The sequence below is a fragment of the Salvia miltiorrhiza genome, chromosome 1 (genome assembly GCF_028751815.1).
Source record: "Salvia miltiorrhiza cultivar Shanhuang (shh) chromosome 1, IMPLAD_Smil_shh, whole genome shotgun sequence".
In the NCBI taxonomy this organism is placed as follows: Eukaryota; Viridiplantae; Streptophyta; class Magnoliopsida; order Lamiales; family Lamiaceae; genus Salvia; species Salvia miltiorrhiza.
Genome location: NC_080387.1, coordinates 31219494 through 31231790, shown reverse-complemented (window position 1 = coordinate 31231790; position 12297 = coordinate 31219494). Strand labels below are relative to the sequence as shown.

The window sequence follows — 12297 nt, the reverse complement described above, 5'->3', positions numbered from 1 at the left end:
CAAATAAATTGAGCATTTTTATGGATACATTGCGGATTTGAACAACCTAAAACAAAGTACAAGAAATATAACCTATATTCAACACGGAAAACAAAAAAAAGAATGATACACTCCCAATCATTGCCGTACTCTCAATGATTGCCTGCACATATTTTGGGAACCAAACAAATATTTAAATAATGAAATGGTTATAGCCTAAATGTATCTCAAAAAGCGGGTATTTTTAAAATGTGGTTTGAAGAATGTGGGTAGAATAGAATTTGCCCAAAAAAAATCATGTAAAATACATCATTTTTCTTCTTCTTGGCAATTCTTTTATCATAGGTCCACATCACAAGCTTTTTTTTTTTACAAGCTTTTAATAAACATAATTATACCTTTGGGTCAGTGTTGTCTGTCCAATAAAATCATTCTATTTATTCACAATATACAACATAAACAATATAATTATAAGTATAGTAAATAATACTCCCTCCGTCCCAATATAAATATCTCATTCTTTTTTGACAATATATTTTCTCTCTATACTTAATATTTAAATAATTTTCAACTCATTTTATCTACTTTCTACATATTTCTTAATCTATGTGCTTAAAAGCTATGAGACATTTATATTGGGACGGGGGAGTATATATTTTCCGTATGCTATATGTTATATATATATATATATATATATCATGTATGTCTTTTTGAAATTACATATGTATGTTATATTTACATTTTGTAGCCCGTTTGGCTAACACACACATACACTTTTGTTGAAATGGTTGGCCCAAACTTAAGTCCAATTTTTGACGGCCCATTATCAACCTTCAACCAATTTGTGGCTATCTATGTCTTTGTCTCTATAACCTATGAAAATATGGATGGCAATAGCCAGCAAGAGTGAAGAGCCAAACTCGAATTAAACAGAATCAGCTGCAGCGACGCCACCATCAACATTCACCCAAACTCCATTTTTCTCTCAAACCCTACCTCTTTAACATCCACATATATTCAAACCATACAATCCAGGAATGAAGAGAGAATCAATTTGATTATACCTGCTGCTTAGGAGTTGCAATGAAGAAATCAAAGGTATGATGCTCTCTGCTTTCTTCTTCAACTTTAAGTGATGTATATAAATTTACAAACAAATACTCACACTTTTATATTTCCACTACAGAGGTCAATTACGATACTAGGCGGATCCAAGATTTAATAATGGGGTGGGTTGAAAAATAAATACTTCGACACAATAAATTTTATAAATATCAAAATATTTAGATGTTCACATAAGTTGTGCCCTACGTGACTTCAATACATAAAATTCATCAATAATTGAATCTATATCTATATCTTTAACAAAATCTCTTTCAATATAAAGCATTAGCTAATCTTCAAGCAAATCATCTCCCATGTTGTTACGAAGTGCCGTCTTCACATGCTTCATTGTAGAAAATGCTCATTCAGTTGCAGCAGTAGAAACAGGCAACGTCAAAATAATATGAATTAGTCTAGTTAACATAACATAGACCTTTGACCTTGCACTCTTCATAAGTAGTTGGCTCAACTCAACAAGTGTAGAAACTTGAAACTCCTGCATCACAATCACATCGTGCTTATAATGTTCCAACTCATACTCTAACGAAACAATATCTTGATCAGTGAAATCTTCAGGATAGAATTTTCTCGCAAGCTTGCAAATATTATCACTGTTGAACTGATTCGAAAGAGTTTTTAAGATCTAAAGCCACGATGGGAGAAAGCAATTCAACTGACACATCATTAAATCTTGTATTCAACTCCATCAAGATATAATCTATTGCTCCATTGAAAACATCAAAATGATAATGATGTTCAACTGTAGTTTGCCCACGAAAACGACCAACCTTATATAGAGAATCCAAATTGGGGACATCAATATCATTCTTCAAGCAAAAGACCTTGACTTCTTCGAGAAATTCTTCCCAGCAGCCACTTTCTCTCAATTCTTGAAGAATAGTTTTAGTAGTAGAGACAAAAGCAATAGCAGCCAAAATATCTTGAACTTTTCTTTGAAGAATCTGACAAAGAGAGTCAGTAACTCTCATAATCCTATGCATTAGATGTAGTGTGAATACAAATTCAAAGCTTGCCATATTTTTGTAAACTCCTTGAACTTCAGCTTTAGATCTTCCATTTTGAGAATGTTCAGTGAGACTTTCAAACACTTTACAAGTTGCGGCATACATACCTATCAAACTCACTCCAACGAGTAGTTCCAGCTCACTGCAAATTACCAATTTGATTGGCACCACTTTCAGAATCAAGTTATTCTACAGCTAATAAACTCTTCGTGTCTTTGAGCAACGTGCAGTTGAGATACACGCTTTGGTGAAGAAGTTATAATGTTGACAACATTATCCAAGTGAGAAATGAACTCCCAAATGACACTAATATCTTTAGCTGCAGAAACTATTGCCAACTGTAGACGATGAGCAAAGCAATGAATATAATAGGCATATGGACAATCTCTAAGAAATAATGTTTGAAGTCCATTCCATGAACCACGCATATTACTAGCACCATCATATCCATGACCTCTCATTTTCTCAACCTGCAAATCATGATGAGAAATAACACGACATATCTCTTTCTTCAAATTTAGTGAAGTAGTGTCACTAACGCTTTTAATTGCAAAAAAATGTTCAGTCAAAATTCTCTGATCATTCACAAACCTCAAGATAATGGCCATTTTCTCTTTCTTGGAGATATCTTGTGCTTCGTCAACAAGAATACAAAAATATTTATCTCCAACTTCTTCATGAATCATTTGGCGTACTCTATTGGCCATTATATTCAAAAGTTCTTTTTGAATTTTTGGAGCAATATATTAAGCATTTTTCGGAGCATTATCAAGAACAACTTCATTAACTTCCGTATTCATATTTACAAAAGCCTGCACCAATTCAATAAAATTCCCACGATTGGATGAAGATGATGACTCATCATGACCTCTAAAAGCACAACCTTGAAGTGCTAGCCATCGAAGGCTTATGATCAAGGTCTTCAAGCGCAGTCGATTCCTTTGTTTCTCAATAATTGTTTGAGAATGCATCACTTTGTCTATATGCCCAATTGGTCTCATTAAATCTTCAACACGTCTTAAGCACATAGTATGTGGTGACGTAGCCGTCGAACCAATATGAGTAAGAAATGCACACTTATTTCCTTGATTTATTCTTTTCCAATTGTCAAATCTTTCATTGACTAATGCAGAAGAGCCAGGCATATTAGCATCACTGATGAAAAGAAAGCAATAGAAACAATATGCCTTATTTGTGGAAAGCAAATACTCCAATCAATGGAACTTATCAAACCATCTCTTCTGAAAACTACGATTTTGAGTGCCAAACTTTGTAACAGGATACACATCCATTTTCGGTTGATAAGGCCCAACTTTGAGATATGCACGTCTTATATCATCTCGTGTCTTAATAGAATATTCACACGATTGCTTTCTTTTACCTAGATCGCGCTCAATACACGTGATTGGATTTTGCTCTATAGGAGTTGACGGAGATTGATTACTTTGATTTTGGGCAACCGTGGTTGAAGGTTTCAGGCTACCTTCATTGTCTTGAGTATCTTGACAATCACGTTTCTTAAAGAATGATGATATAAGCCATTTTCCTTTCTTCGCAATATGTTGGTGCTCCATATAAATCACTACAAGACATTCAAAAATCAAACATAGTATTATATATTTAATTGCAACATATTTACATATTTTAAATACCGAGAACTGTTGTAGCTCCCATAAATCATATATTGCACACTACTTTTGAATTAGTCAATAAAACTATTGATATTTATTTACCTTTACCATAAATTCCCTATTAATTTTTAGAATATCAACACACAATCGAGTTTGTCAACAAAATTTGATAAAATCATGTTATATATCATTACAAGTGGGTCTGCTAGAAAAAAGAATATGTTAATAAATATACCAACTACAATTTAAATAAGAGTGTTTCGAATAAATAATTAAAAATTATTCTACTCTATTTCAATCTTTAATATCATGAAATAAAATTCAACAAAAATAAACTCAATAATAATATTAATTCTAACTTAGAATTTTAAACTGCATACCATACTGAGACGACAAAGAATTGTCAAATTCCAAAAATTTAGAGAGATGAGAAGTGTTGCTTGTTGGCTTGTGTTGTTGCTGATTATTTTGCTTAAAAAAGTGTGCCCTATTTATTTTTATTAGGACGACTACACTGTGCACGCAACATATGTTAAAGAAATCTTCTTTTCTTGGGTTGGGCTGGGCTGGGATATGTAGATACTATGAATATATATAGGGTGATTTTATATATAGCCCCCATTTTACTCTCTATAGCCTCTTAATTAATAAATAATAAAAATAATTAATTAATTTACTATTTTACCCTTATATTCTTATTTTAAATTTTCAATAAAATAAAATAACATCATACTAATTCATAACCCCCATCCACTCAACCGTTGAACATACTGGGGGTTATATGCTATACATTTTCTTTTATCGCTATTGTTTTTCTTCCAATTCTCTCTCTCTCTCTCTCTCACTCACACACACACACACTTAGTCATTTATGTTGGCTACATTCATTGACATTGGTTATCTCTCCTGCAAAACAAAATCATCTATCTCTACAATCAAATTTCATGCCTCAACTTGAATATATTACACCTGTTCGCACGAGTGTGATTGTATTTCTCAATCTGAGAGTTAAGATATTTTATAATTGTATCTAAAATATTGATGGCTAGCAATATTCAAAGTGTACTCGTTATTGATGCATTTCGTCAAACACGTAGAGGGCAAACGTGTATTGCTTCCTGTTTAGAGCAGCATTTGAAAGATTGTTGTACACACAAACATAAGATTGCGGCTACAGTATTGAAATGAAATACTTTAAAATTGGAGCACAACAGCATTTGAAAGATTGTTGTACAGATAAACATAAGGTTGTGGCTACATTATTGATATACTTTGAAATACTCCAATTACATCATCTAATAAGTTATGAACATGGCTAAAATCTATTTTGGGGTGCTTACATGAAAAAGCCCTATCACTGCGAAATTTGGAAGAAACTAGAGAAAATGGAGGAGAGATTGCCCCCGATAGTCCTCTTCTATAAATCAAATCGATTTCAGAAACAACAACTCTTCTGCTCATTCAGAGAGTGAATGTGAAGAAAATAAAAACAAAGGAAAAATATACCTTTGACCGACAAGTTCTGCCGTTGTGGCTCGTCCGAAATCCGGCGAATGGCTATCGCCTTCCCTCTCACATTCTCTCTCTTTCTCTGAAAGCGCACAATTGAAGGGAAAAGTCGAGCCCTAGCTTCTCCGTCTGAAATCAACGCTCTGCCGCCCTGCAATTTCCGGCGAGTCTACGCCTTCTCTCCGGTGTAGATCGTGTCTCGCACCGGAGCTTTTCTCAATCGTTCAGAATTTCCGCTTATAATAGAGCTCGCCCTCTTTTCTCGCCGATTTCCGCCCTTCTCACACCACCAAGTTTCGCCGCTGTAACACCGAAGTCCGGCAAGGACGGCGCTTCCATTAGGCGCCGCACCTCCTCCTACACTCGTCTGAATCTCTAAATCCCGGTGCAGACACACGCCGCCGTGGCATTTCTGGAGATCGGAGACCCTGAAAGGAAAGGATCAACTGGTCGGCGACGACATCATTGGTCGGCAACGCCATTGCTGTCGGCGAAGGGGCTATGAAGTATGATCGCAAATGGGGGCTATCAATATTAAGATAAAAAATAATAGTAAAAAAAATTGAAGTGATGAATTAATTTAAAATTTAATAAAATTTGGGGGTTATACAATATAGGGTAAAATAGTAAATTTTTAATTAATTATTATTAATATTTTAAAAGAGGGGCTATTAGGAGTAAAAAGAGGACTATGAATAGAATCACCCATATATATAAGATGAAATTTTGGGCTTGCACTGGCTGAAGCCCAGTGCAGCCATACTATATATCCGCCACCGACTCGCTCAAGTAAAAATTTGCTGTTGATTATACCGTAGCAGAGGCGGAGAGACTGCAGCAAACGCAGCGAGAGATGGCGGCGCTTCAGCCGTTGCTTCGCATTGCCGCTGCTTCTTCGAAACTGGACTCAATTCCATTTCTTTTCTTTAACCTCCGATCCTTTTGTCGCTCCTCCGCTGGTGCTGTGGAAGCCATTGGCGCAGCACATATCCGAAAGGTAAATGATCTAGTAATTATGATGATTCGGTGACTTTTATGAAATGCAGTATTATTTTGAATAGCTTATTTTGATATATAGCAAGGTGCCAAGGTCAAATGAATAGTGTTTCGAATGCAGGAACCATAAATATTTGCTCATAATCTTAGACATGGGGATTAACTATACTATAAGGGGGCGTTTATTTTGGATGGCTTGCTTTGATAGATAAATTTATAAGATTAATCCCTTGTTTACTTTGATGGATTGAAGCTTTGGGATGTCCTAAGGCCCTTGATTATTTATATCATTTGAGCTAGTTTTGCTTGATTTATATCCCATTAAAATTTAATGGTGAGATTGGAGAAATCATACTCTTGCGGATAAAAAATATTCATTCATGTATCTTATCAATCATGTAAAGTAAACGCCCCCTAAGAAAAGAGAAGCTGTTTTGCATAAACATGACGTCAATGTTTCATCTATCTGCTGCATTCTATGATTCATAAAATTAATTCGATAGAATGAAGACATTTAGTATATTTATGGATTGGAAATATAGGATGAGAAAGGAAAAGAAGTGTAAAATCACATTTATATGATGTTCTAAAATCTTTCAAGCTCATGTTATGTTGTTTTTTTGAAACTAGAGTTAAGTTGATTTGTTGAAGTTGAACAACTTACCAAATTCTAGTCACTGCAGTGCTTCAGAATTCAGTATCGAGGATATTGTACTTGCACCGACATGTCAACTGCTTCTCAAATAACTTATTATGTCCGCCTGGGTGATATTGAAATGGCACGAAAATTGTTCGATCGAACTCCACAAAAAACTATTGCTTCATGGAACTCTATAATATCTGGCTACTTTCAGTACTGCCAGCCGAATGAAGCACAATGCTTGTTTGATGAAATGCCAGAAAGGAATACAGTTTCTTGGAATGGATTAATTTCCGGGTACATAAAGAATAGGATGGTAAACAAAGCGAGAGAAGTATTTGATCTAATGCCTGAAAGAGAAAAGAATGTCATATCCTGGACTGCCATGGTTAGAGGGTATGTTGAAGAGCGGATGGTTTCGGAGGCAGAGGCATTGTTTTGGCAGATGCCAGAGAAGAACGTTATATCATGGACAGTAATGCTGAATGGCCTGATCCGTGAAGACAGAATAGATGAGGCTCGAAAACTTTATGATCTGATGCCTGTGAAGGATGTTGTCGCCAGAACTACTATGATAGGAGGGCTATGCTCGAAAGGTCAGTTGGATGAGGCACGGGAGATTTTTGATTACATGAAGCAGAGAAATGTAGTTTCCTGGACAACGATGATCTCAGGTTATGTACAGAATGGGAAGGCAGATATTGCTAGGAAACTTTTTGAGGTCATGCCTGAAAAAAATGAAGTCACTTGGACGGCAATGCTTATGGGCTACATTCACTGTGCGAGGACTGAGGATGCGTGGGAGCTTTTCAAGGCTATGCCAGTCAAATCAGTAGTCGCTTGCAATGCAATGATTATTGGGTTGGGCGAGAATCGAGAAGTTTCCAGAGCAAAGAAAGTTTTTGGCCTGATGAGAGAAAAGGACAATGGAACCTGGGAGGCTATGATTAAGATTTATGAGCGGAATGGGTTTGAATTAGAGGCACTTGGTCTGTTTCGTGTGATGCAGAGTGAGAGAGTTAAACCACATTTCCCATCATTAATCAGTGTTCTTTCGATTTGTGCCAGTCTTGCCACTCTGGATCACGGTAAGCAGATTCATGCTCAAGTATTGAGGTCTAAATTTGATGATGATGTATATTTGTCATCTACTTTGATGACTATGTATATGAAATGTGGTGATGTTTTCAGGGCGAAAGTAGTATTTGATAGATCTCGGTGCAAGGATATAGTGATGTGGAACTCTCTTATTACTGGTTATGCTCAACATGGCTTGGGGGATGAGGCTCTGCAAGTGTTTAGAGAAATGTATTTATCAGGTATTCAAGCAGATGATATTACATTCATTGGAGTTCTATCCTGGTTGCAGTTACAGTGGAAAAGTGAAGGAAGGGAAGGAAATATTTGAGTCCATGAAGCCAAAGTATATGATTGAACCAACCACTGCTCACTATGCTTGCATGGTTGATATGCTTGGGCGAGCCGGCCAACTGAATGAGGCTTATAATTTGATAAATGAAATGCATGTAGAGGCGGATGCAATTGTTTGGGGTTCTCTGATGGGTGCATGTAGGAACCATATGAATTCTGATCTTGCAGAAGTTGCTGCGAAGAAACTTGCGCAACTTGAGCCTCAAAATGCTGGTCCTTTTGTCCTATTATCAAATATTTATGCGTCAAAAGGTAGATGGGACAATGTTGCTAAGTTGAGGAAGAAAATGAAGTGTAGGAAGGTGAGCAAATCACCTGGTTGTAGTTGGATTGAGGTGGAGAAAGAAGTGCATATGTTCATTGGTGGAGAGAGCAAACTTCACCGTGAACATGTGTTGATTATTAAAATGTGGGAGAATCTAAGTGGAATGTTAAGAGAAGCTGGATATAGCCCTGATGGAGCCTTTGCCCTCCATGATGTGGAAGAGGAAGAAAAGGAACTAAACTTAAGACATCACAGTGAAAAGTTGGCTGTGGTGTTTGGACTTATGAAGTTGCCTTACGAGGTACCTATTCGAGTTATGAAAAACCTGAGAGTTTGTGGGGATTGCCATACGGCTATTAAGTTAATCTCGAAGATCACTGGACGTGAGATTATCCTGAGGGATGCAAATCGATTTCATCATTTCAAAGATGGACTTTGTTCCTGCAAAGATTATTGGTGATTGATGTTTCTTTTCAGTCTTATCCTTTGCACAGCATGGTAAAGAGAAAAATTCAAAGGACAGTGCGCATCTGGAACACCTTGGGTTTCTAGGTGTTGCCGATGATGCTTTATTCATAGAAGTTGACATCTAGTGCTGCATATGGGGTTGTGGCAAGTCAAGCTATGAGATGCTTGGTTGGTAATTTGAAGTGCATGGGTGACTGGATGAACAAACAATTGTGGATTCCTGACACTCACTCTCTAAATAAACTTGAAGTTGTGGATAACAGTTCTGATCCTGGAAGTGCTCCTCTGGCAAACGCAAACGGCAATGTAGATGAATCATCCGAAGCATCAGATAGTCACTCTGAAGCAAGTGAAGTTTCTGATGTCCTAACAATTGAGGAGCGTCGTGCATATATATAAACTTGAACTTCAGGTCCAATTCCATAAATAAGTTTGTTTACTGCAGTAACAAGTTGTGACTTCCAAGTATAACAGTGGTCTCCTAAATTAATTATACTGCAGGAGGGCATCTCTCTATGTAATCATAGTCCCAAGAAAGGTATTGAGTTCCTGATAAATGCTAATAAGGTGGGGGACTCTCCAGAAGAGATAGCAGGCTTAAATAAAAGTCTGATATTTGGGTGAAAGGGAAGATTTATCACTGAAAGTGATGCATGCATATGTTGATTCCTTTGATTTTCAAGGTGTGGAGTTTGACGAGGCAATAAGACTCTTCCTACAAGGCTTTAGACTTGCAGGTGAAGCACAGAAGATCGATCGTATTATGGAAAAGTTCGCTCAACGGTACTGCAAATGTAATCCAAAAGCCTTAATTTATAAGTGCTGACACAGCTTATGTGCTTGCCTACTCTGTTATAATACTCAGGTGCACATAACTCTATGGTTAAGATTAAGGTACGGTGATGGGGATTAATTTGTCCTCAATTCGAGGATGTAAAATATGGCATGGGTTTTAAGATTTTGGGATTGAGGATGAGTATACAATCAGTTCTTTTCTCTGTTGGGCCATGGGGGCTTGGCTATAGTTGCTTAGAATTTCAAAATGAGTTAGAGGATTGATGAATTCCCATATCATTTATTACATATATAGATCCTTTATATTATATTTTGTTGTTATGGCTTTAGACCCCTTTATTTCAATTTGAGATCTTCCCACCATTTCATTTACCTTGACACTGGTATCCTCATCTTGTGGAACAGGTTGGTTCATTGCATGTTGTGATGTCTGATAAAGAATATAATGTCATTCTTAATTGTGCCCTCATGAACTTGAGTGAACAGCCAACTATTCCTCCTAGTTTCCGCAACAGCAACTCTTCTGCGAAGGACACAATAAAATTGCTGGCTGATAAGGTGAACATGAACAGCCAGGTCCTTTTGTCACGCACTGTTACCATAATGACTGTTGAAATGGACTATTTGTTGCTAGAGCTGTGCTATGGGGCTGACAAGGAAGCACCTTTGGCTCATGTCATTGTGAGTTTACGTTTGATTCTTTATTCTGTGTATTCAGTTTCTTCTTACTTCTATGTTTTTGTTCAATGTAATATATTTCTTGCTTCTGAATATGTTTCTATTTCTGCAGCTCGAAGGTCTATGGGTGTCATACAGGATGACATCATTATCAGAAGCAGACCTATATGTTACTTTACCTAGGTTTTCAATTTTAGATATCCGCTCCAACACAAAGGCTGAAATGAGGTTGATGCTTGGTTCGTGCACTGATGTCCCAAAACAGATGTTTCCAGAACACAATCTTGATTTACCAAATTCAACAATGTTCTTAATGGATGGAAGATGGCGACTCTCATCTCAATCATTTGTAGTTCGTGTGCAGCAGCCTCGTGTTCTTGTTGTTCCAGACTTTCTTCTGGCCGTGTGTGAGTTTTTCGTGCCAGCATTGGGCACCATTACCGGCAGGGATGAAATGATGGATTGCAAGAACGATCCAATTTCTAAGAAGAACAACATAGTGCTTTCTGCTCCTTTATATAAACAATCTGAAGATGTAGTGCAATTATCTCCAAGTCGACAACTTGTAGCAGATGCCGTTGGGATTGATGAGTACACATATGATGGCTGTGGTAAGACAATACATCTTGCTAGTGGGAATGAAGAGAAAGAGTCACAATTTTTCCTACAACGGCCCATCATTATCATTGGACGGGGAAAGCATATAAGGTTCATCAATGTGAAATTTGAGGTAATATTACTTCTTCTTATCTAGTTGGTCTGTCCTTACCTTGTCTACTTTTTTTGTTAGTTGCATTGGCTACTGGCTCAGGCTTTGGTAATATACGTTAAATATAGATTGTGGGTTTTTTCTTTTCCCCTCTTGTGATACTATCCTATTGTTTTAGGAAGCAAATCAGAAAAGTGAAGACGAGGAAATGTACGATAAGATGACTGAACTAACCTAGGAAGCATAACGGAAAAAATTTACCACTTTCTCAGGCTTGAAAGAACAAATGTTAGACAGTTGGAACTTGGAAGAAAATACCCACCTCCTCTATGTGGGAAGATAGGAATATTCAGTTTTGTACCTCTAGTCGTCTACAAAAATTTCATCTTTCCCACTGTTCTGGAATATAATTGTTCAATCACTTATTCGTATTTCTGATAAAAAGCTTTAGTTTACTAGTCATGGAAGAGTAGTGCACTGGGTAGCTAGTGTTATATGTGGTCGGTTTCCTTCAGAGGAGTATATACTGGGAAGTCTGGGATAAGGATTCCATACCATACCTTATTATGAGGAAAACTTCTCTAAATCAACTCCTTTGCAACCCTAAACCCTTTCCTGATCTCTCAATATAGTACATAGATGATTTCTCTAGCTTTCTAGCTTTCCTGGAACAAGTATATCAAGTATGTTATTGGAAAAGTTATTGGTAGCTCTCCACTCTTTATTTTCGAAAAATGTTTGAAATTTCAATGTCTCAGCTGCCTCTTTTAAACCTCCATCTAATTTGGTTCTGGTCAGATCCATACTAGGAAACACAAGAAGTTTGTATAAACTGACTGATATTTCTGTTTGCTAGAATGGCTTGCTTTTGGGGAGGTATACATATTTGAGCAATGATAGCTCCTACTCAGTTTCTCCAGAAGATGAGGTTGAAATTTCTTATCTAGATGATAAATCTCTGGATAGAAACTGTCAAGACTCAAGTAACTTGGAAGAATTGGCACACATCTCACATGCTTCTGGGACAGTTCAATGTGAATCAGTTGCAATGCCAAGTCTCAGTTTTG

General features: G+C 36.8%; 1 protein-coding gene and 1 pseudogene across 1 annotated transcript; one reads left to right on the top strand and one right to left on the bottom strand.

The window, feature by feature from the left end:
* Positions 1-1372: 1372 nt before the first annotated feature.
* Positions 1373-2815, bottom strand: LOC131006252 (uncharacterized). Its single transcript, XM_057933437.1, has 4 exons — positions 2348-2815; positions 1872-2045; positions 1517-1726; positions 1373-1426 (listed from the first exon to the last, which is right to left on the bottom strand). Exons 1-4 carry the CDS (start codon positions 2813-2815, stop codon positions 1373-1375), a joined length of 906 nt encoding a protein of 301 aa, XP_057789420.1.
* Positions 2816-5998: 3183 nt separating this feature from the next.
* On the top strand, positions 5999-10370 carry LOC131020082 (pentatricopeptide repeat-containing protein At1g56690, mitochondrial-like; annotated as a pseudogene).
* Positions 10371-12297: the final 1927 nt, after the last annotated feature.